The sequence below is a fragment of the Colias croceus genome, chromosome 19 (genome assembly GCF_905220415.1).
Source record: "Colias croceus chromosome 19, ilColCroc2.1".
NCBI classification, from domain to species: Eukaryota; Metazoa; Arthropoda; class Insecta; order Lepidoptera; family Pieridae; genus Colias; species Colias croceus.
This window is the reverse complement of record NC_059555.1, coordinates 8,411,014-8,425,614: the sequence shown is the minus strand read 5'-3', so window position 1 is coordinate 8,425,614 and position 14,601 is coordinate 8,411,014. Positions and strand designations below refer to the sequence as shown.

The 14,601-nt window shown below is 33.9% G+C and overlaps 1 protein-coding gene across 1 annotated transcript; it reads right to left on the bottom strand.

The window, feature by feature from the left end:
• Positions 1 to 9,335: 9,335 nt before the first annotated feature.
• Positions 9,336 to 14,086, bottom strand: LOC123700130 (probable malate dehydrogenase, mitochondrial). Its single transcript, XM_045647263.1, has 6 exons — positions 13,892 to 14,086; positions 13,524 to 13,734; positions 11,551 to 11,747; positions 10,854 to 11,093; positions 10,395 to 10,487; positions 9,336 to 9,848 (listed from the first exon to the last, which is right to left on the bottom strand). Exons 1-6 carry the CDS (start codon positions 13,967 to 13,969, stop codon positions 9,639 to 9,641), a joined length of 1,029 nt encoding a protein of 342 aa, XP_045503219.1. The 5' UTR covers positions 13,970 to 14,086; the 3' UTR covers positions 9,336 to 9,638.
• Positions 14,087 to 14,601: the final 515 nt, after the last annotated feature.

Sequence of the window (14,601 nt, the reverse complement as noted above, 5' to 3'; positions counted from 1 at the left end):
GTAATTATACAGGTTAGCGATAAGTACGATAGAGATTTTTTTTTCAGTTCTAGTTAGGTTCGGTCCTGGCCGTGGATGGTATGCGTGTGTGCGTGCGTGTGTGCGTGCGTGTGTGCGCGTGTGTGCGTGCGTGTGTGCGCGTGTGTGCGTGCGTGTGTACGTGTGTGCATGTGTGTGTGCGTGCGTGTGTACGGGTGTGTGTGTGCGGCCCCCGCGCCGGCCCCTCGCCCATAAAGTTTCATTTATTGTTAAACGCAAAAACACGTCACTGCCATTGAATCCTTTATTACATAACGCGGAAATTTGTTTTGTTTCGTAGTCGGCATCGCTGTAGCGCGCAGGGCGAGGCCGGGGGGCGGGGGCAAGGGGCAGGGGAGGAGGGGCCGGACGCGGGGCGAAGGCCGACATTGTGATTTCTTATAAACTTGTAATGTAATGTAAGTAGACGAAAGAAAAGATAATCCATGTATGTCCGATCTCGAGCCGAACTTCGGAGAGGACGATCAATAAATAAGATTCAGAGTATGTTGTGTTTTATTTACTGGTTTCCTATGAATTGATTTGTAGTTGAAATGAATAATTGATTATGATTATATTTTAATAATAAGAATATACAAATTTATTTTTCAATGCTTTTTATTTTGAGATTCCGTAAAATTAATTTAGTTCTGTCTATCTATACTCATTTAACTTAAATTTTCAACCCTTAGAATATCTGATGAACCATATTAGCCTACAAAAAATAAACAACAAAATAATGTCATCAACAAAGAATTTATTCTCGTTTATCCATATTGCAAAGTATTGCACATTTTTTCTACCCAAAATGAAAAATCAAATGCACTCATTCAATCTAGTTTTGAGCAAGCAATAAGTGCAAATATTATAATATCAAAGTAAACTGATTTTATAGTACACTACATGAATTTACTGAGAAACTATGATACAATCACGCTCTACTGGTCCACAACGTCGTTGACAACTACCTGCGGCTCAAAAAATTAAGAGTTACATAGGTACTGTACAGTGTACTTTCATATATTTGTCATTTTGAATATAGCGCCATCTATGAGAGTTAAGTGTTCCAAATGCTTATCATAATGGATCTTTCCAAGAAAATATGACATTTCCACCAATAAAAAGTAGCTTATGGACATCTTATGGCTGAATTTAATCAGCGCTGATGGCAGAGATGGCCTGGTGGCGTGAAGAATTTGTTTCTTTAGGCGTATTAATCTCATCTCTAAACAGATTTTAAAAATTATTTCTCGATTGAAAATATGTACGTGATTTTTTGTAGCAAACGACATTCAGTAACGGCAAAAAAATGCTCTTATATAGGTAGCAGAGTCTAGATTATATAGGTAGCAGAGAAAATTCAGTACGTTAAAAATATTTGGAAACGATTGCATTTTGAGAGGCACTTTATAATTCACTCTGAACCCAAAATTTTATCAAAAAATCTATATCGTAAACGATGCAAATGCATGACGTTCGCTGCGTAAAGTGAAAAGACTCCCGTCTTCGGTCTTTCCAAAGAGTAAAGTAATATAAGGGGAAAAGAGAGCCCTCTTGGGGATTTTTTTGGCATACAAATTGAAAGCGCCATCTGTACTTTGTAACCAGAAACTAATGCATACTATATTCATACCTACCTATAGTATGTGTAGCACCATACTTATAGTTGTATACGTAGTATATTATTATTAGTCTGTGCTTATAGATTTTGAAATAATTAAGTCTATTTTTAATTCCGGCCACTAAACTGACCCTTAAGCCCACGAAGTAGAGGGTTTAATTGTCAAGAAGGGTTCCGGAATTAAATAACAGACAAAACTACTTCAAATTAATAAACAAAATTAAAAAGTTAAGAAAATAATTTCTCAATGATGTTATTTTATTACTTTCTTGTAATAAGTAAATACTTGAAGTAATAAGTAAGTCTGCGAAATTGTATTTAAACAATAGTTCATCAACTCATCACTGAGAAAAGTAAATAAAAGATCTTTTTAGTTTTCATTTTTTATTCTTGTAATGCCGGTATTTATTAAAATATAATTGGGCAGCAAGTTTCGTCTCATCATCACCAGTATACTTAATTTTGCCGCCTAAAATCCGATTCACCGACCTACACCAACTATATATTAAAACATTTATAGTTGTGTTTATAAAACACTTTTTCAAGTTGTCTTTATGTATGGTACATTTAAATGAAAAATCTATGAATATATCAACTAACGCAATAATGTTAAACTTTATATTTTTTCTTGACATGTTGCTCTTTAGGAATGTCACGGCTATGGTTTGTATCTCCTGAAAATATTTTTCTATTTCCTCATTAGGATAACAAAGCCACTTTTTGTTTTGATATTCTTTTGCTTTTATAAAAGAATTTTTTTCATTGGATGCTGTGTTGTCCAATAAATTTTTTCTGCATTGTTGACAATTTTTTACAACATTAGTTAAACATTTTTTCAGGACCCAGCCACAAACATAGTTTCTTTGGCCAGAATCTGCTGCGATAGGCTGTTCGAGGCAAATTTCTTTGTTGAAATTTATTTCTTGTTCCTCGGGAACATCAGGGGATTCAGGGGCTTCGATTTTTTCCCTTATAAAAAATTCTAAGGTTTGGAGACACTCATTAACATCCTCTTCGCAGTTAGCCCCTTTTGAGTGCGGCGTGCTATAATTATTTAACATAAGTGCTTTATATGCCCCCTCAAATGCAACAGAGTTAGGTGCTACATTTCTTGCCCCATAACTCCTGATGTTCCCGAAGAAATTCTCTAATGGGTCCTGATTAAAATTTCTGGTCAACATGGCATCCAATTTATATTTACCAGACAATAATTTCCAAAGAGCCTCCATGCCTTCAATTGTTTTAATAAAATTTGTAATTGATGGTACAGTAGTTTCGGCTTTGTGGATTTTATCGGCAACATTAAGTTTTTTAATAAATTTAACAGTTCTTAAAACTTCTTTCGCTTTTTTCCACAAGTTATGATGAGGCGATGACTGCTTTACAGGCCCTTTATAAATTTTGCCATTTGGCGAAATTGTCATTGTGCTCCCATTTAGAGTGTCAAATAAATTGTCTAATAATAAAGTTAAATCTATAATCTGCCGACAATCTTCCGAGAGAGCTCCTCGGGCTGTTAAATGCTCAGCCACAACAGCCATACTGTGACTGAAAATTTGTGTTGCGTGTTTCACTCGCATTTTATTAATTTTTTCTGGGTTGACGTGCTCCTCTGTTACTTTATCTAAAAGTCGAAGCTCTCCGTAAGACTTGTCGGCAGCGTATACCATTTGGAAGTATTCCCATTTTACAATTTTTTGTGTATTATTTACGGTGTAAATAAGGTCCTTCGTCAAAAGATTATTCCTTACACCCTTTATTAAATGGGGTACGTCATATAAAGGAATAATCTTTTGACCTGCTATATGCATGAGCTCATTGCGCCACACTTTGCCGTTCCGCAAATACATAGCCCGGCTTTCCTGGACCAATTCAGTGATGGCACCGACATTTACAGTGCTTTGGTCACAAACTGTGTTGATAATGATGAGGCCCGATTCTACAGCGTGTTTGACAACAGTTTTTATTAATTTTTTTAGACCAATTTTGTCTAACGCATTAGTAAAATAATAAGCCACGGGTTGTTTAAAATTGCGTTTCACACCCTTCACCATAAACACAAGCGCATGATTAGCGAATCGTTCCTTTTTATTATTTGCAAAACCTTGCATCTCATCTTTCTGTGCACTATAAGATATATTTGGTGTCAGAGACACTTCATCAAAGATGAGGCTGCATAGACGATCGGGTGCGTCTTTTTCTGCCATGGTTTTTTTTATCTTTTCAAAGATTATGGGATTGATACCAGTGGTCAATTTAATTTGGCCTAGTAAACGTTTCATAGCCTTTATTGACGGCAAACAAAAATAGCTACACAAATGTTTGTATGCCTTTGGACTCTTTTTGTAAAGAGATAATGACAATATTTTGTCATCAATTGTGAAGCGTCTACCTTTCGGTTTCTTTTTTGACTGCAGCTGCATGTGAAGAAATATCTGAGCGGGTCTTTGCAATCGTTTTATAACTCTTTGGAAAGAGACATCTTCAGAAAACTTTTGCGCCGTTTCTAAACGTAGCTTAAATGAAGCTCCTTTTTTACGCAATCGACATATTTCAGACCGCAGGTGACTAATTTCGAGTCGATTTGTTTCTGCTGGCACACGGTACATGGATTTTCGTTTTTGAACATCTGAAAAGTGATAAATTACATGTTACATAGATAGCAGAAAAATACATGACTCGAATAAATGTTTTTGAATTAAAATTTTTGTATACAGGATTGTAGTGTGTCAAGCGTTAATCCCTGCCTACCCTCGATGAGACAACATTGTACGCATATGTTTGTAGTTCGTAAACAGCAATTATAGCACATTGGGAGCTATGGGTGGGTAGATAAATTGATGCAGACAATTATGAGAAAAACAATATACCTTTAAATATCTTTCGATTTGAGTTCACGCAGTAATTGTGCTCCCTTGTTATTGCCGATGCGATAACACCAGCGTAGCTTTTATCTGAAAAATATATAAAATAACATTCGAATTAATATCTATACTAATATTTAAAAGACAAAAGATTTGTATTTTTGGATTTTTGTATTGAATAAACTCAAAAACTATAATATAAAGACTGATTTAAAAAATTCTTCCACATGTGATTCTAGAAACCTACATTATCAGCGTGTTAACATAGGATATGTCGACAACCCGTACGAAGACGGGGCGGACCAGCTTCTCCGCAAGTTTCCCACTTTAAGCTTTTATAGGTACAATCAGCATCTATCTAAATATATTATTTTATTTTATTAAGTAAAATAAAATTATATATTTAGATAGATGCTGATATAAGAATATATAAGAATAAAGTGACTCATTGGGTATCAACGCACAGCCCAAACTTCTAAACGTAGGCACTTGAAATTTGGAAGGGATGTACTAAGAAAGAAATCCCAGGGAATGGGAATTAGCGGGAAAAACTTTTTGTATGGAAAATCTAAACCTCATCATTACCAAACCGTTAGACTCTTGAAATTTGGCATACAGGTAACTTAGTAAACTTAAAGCTTAGTTACAAGAGGATATAGCAAAATTCCCTCATGAACGGGAGTTAGCGGGAAAACACATTTGTATGAAAAGCTAGAATTAAATATTAGGGACTAGGAGCTATAAAAGCTTTACAAATTCATACCTGTAGTAACAGGAATAGAAGAGCAGGGTTGATTCCCAGTGGCGACAGTGCTAGGGATATTCGGCGGAGTATCAGATGGTCCTGAAATAACAAATGAAATTATAATACATTCATTTCATTTCATTTCATTTCATAATACAATGAAATGAAATACAATTGATACAACTGAAATTAGACAAATGTACGGATGGTTTTTTTTATATTTTATTTTTTAGATATTTGTATTTTAAAATTAATACCTGTAGTAGGAAGAGAAGAGCAGGATTGATTCTCAGTGGCGACTCTGGTGGTGCTAGGGATATTCTGCATAGTATAAGATGATCCTGAAATAACAATTAAAAATTTGTCTCTGTGGTTTAGGTGTGAAAAGTTAACAGACAGAAAAACATTTTCCTTGATTTCGTTTGAAATGCTCATTGCCAGCTATAACATTACTTGACATTGGCAGAAATAAAACCTTTAATAGGAGCAAAATTTCAGAACCAAATTATTTTTTCTTGGTAAATTATCATAAAATATCTCCTTTTATTTCATTATAAAAATAAAAACAAAATATCAAACAATACCTACTATTATTATTGTGGTTTACATGTGGCAAGTTTTTACTTTAATTTTAAATGGAATCTCATATTTATAAACTCACCGTGCAAATGCAGAGTTGGTACAGCCAATGCATTTAAGCGTTTGTTGCGGTTTCTGTGATCATTGATGAAATGAATATCACATATCATCTTCCTTTTATAAAATTGATAATCTGAAGATGTTTCCAGTTTCCCTCCAACAAGATTTACCCAAATTCTGAAACGTTCAGGAAATTTGTCTGGGTTTGGAAAGTGATGCATAACAACTCCTGAAAAATGTTAATTACCAAAATTAATTAAGAACAACATAAGGTGGAATGTAGTTTCCGCTATCCTATTTGTAAACAGTAAAATATAAAATATCTTGTTAGATCATCTGATTTTAAGGATCTCCTACCGAAAGCATGAGTAGATAGATACTAACTCAATGGTCCAAGATCCCAGAGCCTTAAGACACAACTTATTTTCTAAAGCATATAAGTTTTGGTTCACAGTAGTAGAGCACTATATATGCATTTTAGATCGAGTGAGACATCCATGGTAACTTGGTACACTTTCTTAAACTCGTAATCTATTACATATCTAGTATGTTAGTTTATTCTCCCCTATATATATATATATATATATACAATATACTAAATTATTTTTAAAATGATAATTTTTACTATTAAAAGCAGTAAGTATTTTTCAAATATTAAGATATTTAATCTGAAGCGCATGCTCATGTGCTCTCGCGGTCATACTAATGGTTGAGTAAATTTGGTGTTTAGGGGATGTTTGGTCATTGCAATTTGTCTGACTGTTAGTAACAAATGGCTGTCACATTAGAGCTCACCAGTAACTTTTAACTGACTTTACTATAGATTTGATTTTTTTTTTGGCGCGTTTGACATTCATTTGAACCAGCCAAGGTTATTAATGCCCAGAAAGTTACAATAGAGGGGATGATATTCCCAATGGTAGGTTTGATTGAACTTATTAAGGAGAGTAAGGAACATCACAAGAGTCATTTAAAATAGGTAAGTACCTAGTTCCATTAATGGGGCCTGTAGGACTACCAAACTGACATTTTACTACCACGCCTATGATAATGCCTACTTGTATACTCACCACTTTTTGAAAGTCAAAGATATGGTATGAAAGGCAATACAAAGGTACTTACCGGGTGTATACTTGCATCCAAAAGAACAAAGATGAGGCATCGTAATGAGGCTGGTAACAGCAGAAAACACAACACAGATTTATTTAGCGTCCTTTTCGCAACAAATACAACATAAATAGCGTCCCTTTTCGCACCAAATAACGTAAATTGTAGCGTCCTTTCTCGCAAAAACTACCACTATAACTGCTTTAAGCCGAATCGTCAATGCGACACAAGAAACTGTATTCCGGAACAGCACTTTAACACCAGGAGCGAGGAGCAAGCTCAACTCAGCGTCACGTATGATAAAAGCACTTAATCCAAGAAATACACACCGAATAGCAATCAAAATGCGTACACGCAAGACCACAAGACACGGCAGGCAGCCATTTTGTGTGATCTATCAAGTTATCAACGTAAAACACTGGTGCTGCCATGCTCTAATAAAATGAATTCCCCAATTCTGTTAATGCGTTAGAATGAATTAACGGCTGTGATCCAAAAAATTATAGTAACAGTCACTTATTAAACTAAAAATAAAAGTAATTAGTTAATTGATACACTTAAAATCGTTATTTAAATATTTATTATCGTTATTTAAATTCACATGACAGGTTATTTATTCCCATTATTGAAGCAGTTCTTTAGATCTGCAACACCAGGATTGTTTCATTCATTTTCTAGGACAGCGACATCTATTGTGATATTAGTCATTTAGCAAGACAGGAAGTATTTCTAGTTACAAGTAAAAGATGGCACCTCTATCTTTGCGATCTTGGTAGATCAAGGGCACTGTCCCCCCGCTGGGTCTTTCCCAGCGCTGCCAGTATATTTCGCATTGGTGTACAGTCGATACCTATACCTATAGATTATTTACTGATAATATCAGGGTATATTATATACTTCACCCGTAAAAATAATGTACTCTGTGATATACTTGCTCTGCTACACGTGCTAACCAATTTCAATTATGTACCTACTTGTTTTTTGACCAATTCATAAAGTAATGTCATGTGATAATACTATACTTAATCGAGATAGTATCTAAATAGATAGATTATTATTTAGTCGTATCTAGGTCATATTGATGAAATAACTTTTTTTTGTAATTTTTACTGTATTCATGCTCTCATAAATCCCAAGGAATACGCTAGTTGTAGAAATATATAAAAACTTAAGTCATATCTCTGAAATTATTCCTTCGTTATAAATTTAGTTTACAAATTCAAAATTTAAGTAAAATATGCAACAAAACGTGATCATTGGCATCACATGACACGCTGTAAATATAATGGCATGCATCCAAGAACAAACACTAATTAATTATTACATCAGTTACATATAAAAAATGGAAAGCAGTCCTCGAATAAGCTACAGTAATCCTAAAAATCGCACTTGGACTGGCGTAACTGTGTTCTCAGCATATTTAGTGTTATTAATGATCGAGATTTATATAGAGTTCTATGAAAATCAATCACATTTGAGAATATATCGAAGAATGTGCGACATTGTTGCTTCGCTGAGTACATAATTTGCAGTGAGCATCGAGCATGAATATTTATTATTTTCTTTTCATAAACGAGTTTCGTGGTGGAATAAAAACCAGTGCATCAGTTACATTAATTATCCAACAGATTGTATAAGTACCTTGTTTGTCCATAATATGTAAGCTATACGGATTGAGATATGATTTTTTTAAAACGACGTAGGCATCCGCTAAGAAAGGATTTCCCGAAATTCTTGCGGGAACGAGGAAAAAAGGGGATGCACGTAGAAAGTCGGTGGCGGAAGCTAGTAAATTATAAACGTATTTCCCCTGTAACTTTTGTCACCTGTGAGAATATACTCCACTAAAATATTTTATGAGAAATTATGGATTTGGTAAAACAAGTAAAACTTTAGTCACTATTTCACTCTATTTCTCTATTTAGTTTTGAAAAGAGATATGTATCCAATCTTATAAATTATTTTCCTAATGAAATTGTATCATATTTTTGGATGTATGTTTTTGATGAGTTCATCTGATGATAATCAAAATGGTATTAAAGTGCGAAAAAATATATAAAAGGTGTTTAAGGCGACTACACCACCGAAACTAGCGCCCCCCCAACATTTTATTTTTTTACTCCTTAACCAGATCAAATTTAAAAAATCTAGCTCGGTACTTTGCTAGTATATTACTTGTAGTATTTTTGGTATTACTTTTCATTATTTTGCATTCGGTAAATTAGGAGAACTTTTGATTACCGCCAAAAGTGGCCACTTTAGGAGTAAAAAAATAAAATGTTCGGTGGCGCTAGTTTCGGTGGTGTAGGCCTCTTAAGTGGAAATAAAACAAAACATTCTATAATAAAAAAGTGTTTATTGACACATCACACAGAACCAAGCAGCCTATATACAGACGACTCCCCACCCGTCACTTTGTGCCGAGCGAGGACATCAAATAAATAACTGAATATGATTTAACAAAATGCACATACAAAAATGGGGATAAAAATTTCGATCGGCTTTATACAAATCATACATTGAGTACATCATCTACACTTGAATTAGAGCTATTTGATTAGACCTTGGACAAACTACATAGTTTATTGAAAAAGTATGTTTTTTATCACGACAATGAGGTCTGATCTTATTTTTTTTATAATATCTACTTCTTGGCGAAGTCTTCTCCGGTTTTGATGTTCTTGAGGAGTTCAGGGAGGGCATCCTTGAGCAGTTGTTGTTCGTACGCGTTGAGTTTTCCGTAGCCGAGGTTCTTTTCTAGACCATTTTTGCCGAGCAACACCGGGTTCGCGAAGTAGGCAGCTTCTGTGAGGTCAGACTTGACGTACGCGCATTCTACTACGTTGGCTTCACCCTGGAGAGAGAAAATTATTAGTGATTTTGGATATATGTAAATTAGTTTTTTGATATTGATTGCAAATAAATTAATTATATGAATTGTAAATGTATATACAATCTGAATCGTAATAAATATATTTTATTAATATCTTGGTTGTTTTATTTGAGTTAATCTATACTTATAAAATAAATATTTTGTACACTGTTCACATCTAAAGAATGCTTGGATTGATTTATATGAATTTTTATTTGTAGTTTTTCTCCCTTATTTAAATAGAATGGGTTTAAAATGTTTTCAATTTTAAACATGCTTCATAAATTTAATAAATACACACACATACATATTTCTTATATATTCCATAATTATAGAAATATTGCCACTTTTAAAACTATAAGAAAGAGAAGTCATCTATGCACACTAGGTATTGTTAGTTCACCACATTCTCACGTGATAAAGTATAAATTCTTTTTTTTACATTGTGTAACAACATTTTGGGGGCAATAAGACCAAGATGATATGAAATGATAATGAAAAAAATATAAAAATAAATGAAATACATACCTTAAGTCCCCTAAGCAGTGAGTTGGTGAGCCTGGCGCCGGCGTACGCCATGGAGAGTGTGGCCGAACCACCACCGGCCTTCGCCTTCACTACCTGCAGACAAACATACACACATATTAATAAATAATATAAATAAATATTTCAGGACAATTTTGACAATTTCAATATTAATAAAATAGTTGTTCAAAATTTTAATATGAATATGACCATAATATTTTTGCAGGTATAATAAAAAAAAAAAATAACGAAACAAATCAAAATTAGTCAATTAATTTCGACCCTAAAAACAAATTAAATTGTCGGTATTGCATGATGTAGGCAATAATCCTTTCGACATAACCTAACTCCAGTACCCTAAAAATGAAATAAGTTTCTTTCAAACTGCATCATTTAGCCTCACTTGGCGTCAGCCCTCGTCAATTCGCATAACCCTACACCACCCCACATCACTACACTCACCTCAGTACCGGCCTCCTGTATCCTCTTGGTCAGCGCATCAATCTTGGCTTGGTCGGTGAGCTTGACAGGGGGCTGACTCTGGCTGAGCAGGGGAATGATGGTCACACCCGAGTGCCCTCCGATCACGGGGATGGTCACCGAGCGAGGGTCTACACCGTTGATCTCGCCGATGAAAGCGGCGGCACGGACAACGTCCAGGGTTGTGACGCCGAACACGCGTTTCGGGTCGTACACACCCGCCTGGGGATGGACAAAAAAAGTATTTGAATTAGTGGAAAAAATAGCTTTAGCAATAAATATAATTAATGAGAATAAAGATGATGATGAAAGATTTTTTTGAGCATTAGTGGCGCTATATAAATTCTGTCAACTGATTCAATACAAATATTATTATCGTATCAATTACTTACACAAAGAGAAATTAAAATAAATATATAATTACAAAATCGGTACGTAAATGAGCAAGATAAAGGTTTGTAAACAAACGATTTAATAGATAGTCATAGTAATTACATATTTATAATCACATCTTATGAACCCAGTTTCGCATCATTTATTTTCATTTGATGTCTAAGTCTATACTTAAAAGTTTTTATGACAAATTCGTGTTTTGCCCTTGTCTAAAACCAGGGCTATCAATGTTATCAAAGATAACCAAATAAAGAAGGAAAGTTGATCCGTATATAATATCACCTACCTTCTTCAAAACCTCAGACGCGATGGGCACCATCGAGTTAACAGGGTTGGTGATGATAGCTAGCATTGCTTTGGGTGCCTTCGCAGCCACACATGCAGCAAGGTCCCTGACGATGGAGGCGTTGGTGTTGAACAAGTCGTCGCGGGTCATGCCCGGCTTGCGGGGGACTCCGGCTGGGATCACCACTACATCGGCAGCTGCAAGATTGTATTTACATTAGAGTATTGGTTTAATCGTGTTTTCTGGATATTTTAAGACTTGTTTGAATAGTGTTTTGGTTAGTTGATGCAATAGGTATTAATGCTATGTGTGTAGGGTTTATTGAATTCTAGGGTTGAATGTTATTTAATAATGTACCTATCAATAAAATTAGAATTTAATCAAGTAAAATTGAATCAGAATGTCTTTTAGAGTAATAATTAATGTTTCAATCACCTCAAACAGTGTGGTGTAGAGTTTTAAATATTCGAACTATATTATAGGTATGTAAAATATGTTAAAAGAGAATCTCTGTATGTATATTACTGTTAATTTACTTTTATTTTTCGGGAAAATGATTATTCATTAAATACTGTCATTAATATTATTGTAACTACTTGTTTAAATAGGCCTCAAGTCTAATCAAAAACAAATAATCAAACAATTTATGACCTTGATTAAAAATTGATTGTAATTTTTTACATGTTTAGATATTTTAAATCTTATTAATAGCTCGTTAAGAATTATAATGCAATAAATAGGGTAATATATTGAGAATATAAATAATTGTTAACCTATTTCTATAAGTTATATTATCACATCTTTTATGGTCTGATATTATTATCAATAAACATTATCTTATCACAGAATAGACGTTTACCATTATGTCATAGAAGATGCCTCATTCAATATTAGAAATTTTTTCATAAGAATTTGTATCACTTACTTCCTTCACAACAACAATCTATACGAATATTATAAAGCTGAAGAGTTTGTTTATTTGAACGGGCTAATCTCAGGAACTACTCATGTGATTTGAAAAATTATTTCGGTGTTGGATAGCCCATTTATCGAGGAAGGATATAGGCTATATATCATCACACTAAGACCAACAGGAGCTGAGCAATGAGTGTGAAACCACGGGAAACCGCTAGTTAATTGATATTAATAAGATGTTATAATAACATTATAAATACATTACATATATGACTTTACAGGAGGAATACATATACATATTATCCTAAAGTTTTGTAGGTATGTACCATTACATTAAGAGAGGAAATTATGTATGGGAAAATCACTTTTCAATGCATAATTACTCGGTATAGGGAGTACAAACTATAAAAACAATAATCATTTTAGATATACATAGCTCTTTTGAATCTGTTGTATGTAAAAAAAAATAAAAAATCTGCTCTATGCTCTACAAAGCCTCTAAAAAAAATAAAAAAAATATCAATACTAACTCCATGTAATCAAGATTTTGCTGGTCATAGCTTCTTTATATAATGCAATCTAGAAATATAAAATTTTTTAAGACAAAAGACATTTGTAAATAGACACTCTTGCAAGTACAGGTCATGTGATTACTTTACTTCAGACTTCTAAGTGTATGCCCATATACTTGTAGTAGTAGTTCAAAAGAATCAATTCAGTAGTTATGATGTTGATCATTATTTAACAAATACATTTTTAAAGCTTTCCTTAAGACTATAATAATTCTTATTTATTATATGATCTACCAATTGGGACAATATTGATACTGCTTTATATAAATCTAATAAAAAATATTATAAAAGAGCCCATTAGTTGTTGTTGGTTTGATAATAACATAAAACACATTCATGTTGTTTCCAATTTCAGCATCTATAAAAGTTTCCATGAAAACTGACATTGACATAACATGGCCTTCACTATTAACTATATATAGGTTATGACTATTATGTAACAGCAACATAACCTAAATTAAATTAAAAATCTAATTGGATGCTTACATTCAATAGCGGCGCCGAGTTCTTCAGGTCCCTTGTGGCCCGTGACCTTGGCTGGGGTGTCCATGTGCGAAAGGTCGGCTGCTACGCCAGGGGTCACCGGCGCGATGTCATAGCAAGCCAAGTGGCTCACCAAGGGGTTCTGTTTCAGCAGCAGGGCCAAGGGCTGGCCGATACCACCGGCGGCACCAGCCACGACAACTTTGTAGTTGCTCTGAAATACATTTTTTATTATAAAACATGATTAAAAACTTTCGACTTACCCTCAGATATTGAGTTATAACAAAACCGAAACAATATTTTTTTTTGCAAGGAATTTAAATCCTCATTACTGAAACTAATTGGCCTTCAGATCAAATAGCACTTTTTACCTGAGGTGATGTGGAGAAGCTCTTGGCTCCATTTTGTACGGCCACGGAGGCTACGGGTTTTAGTACGCGTGAGAACATTATTGTGCGTATATTATGAATGGAATTACTTAATAACTTCGGGTAGGTATACGATTTTAGAGTAATCAGCACGACCCGGCCGACCTTTGCAAGATAACTAGTGATGTAACTTCACTGTCACAAATGTCAGCAAAAGCGATTACTGATAACACGTCATGTGCGGCAAAAAAGTCGCGACATTCATGGAACAAAGAAATGTGTGGAAACGTTTTCCTTGTTCCATGTGTTGCATTCGCATTTTATATCTTTTCTGGAAATTATTATGTCATTATAACATAAAATACAAATTGCATATATTTTCATTTTGTGAGAAAATTAGTATAATTTGTAACATTTTTTCAGCTGCTTCTTTTATACATATAAATTTATTTTTTCTCCGTATTCTAAGATGTTCTGCATCTTTTATTTGCACACATAATATGTGTATTTGTATTTGTACATATGCACAATTTTTAAAGATCCATAAGGATATGATACTGTGCATTTATATGCACAGTATAATATTTTAACTAATGTGCATATAAATGCACATTATATTATGTTAAAGATGTTATGTACATAGCTAAAGTTTAATATTGTTAGTATACAAGTTGTGTAATACAATGTAAATATTATTTCAACGTTATATAAAT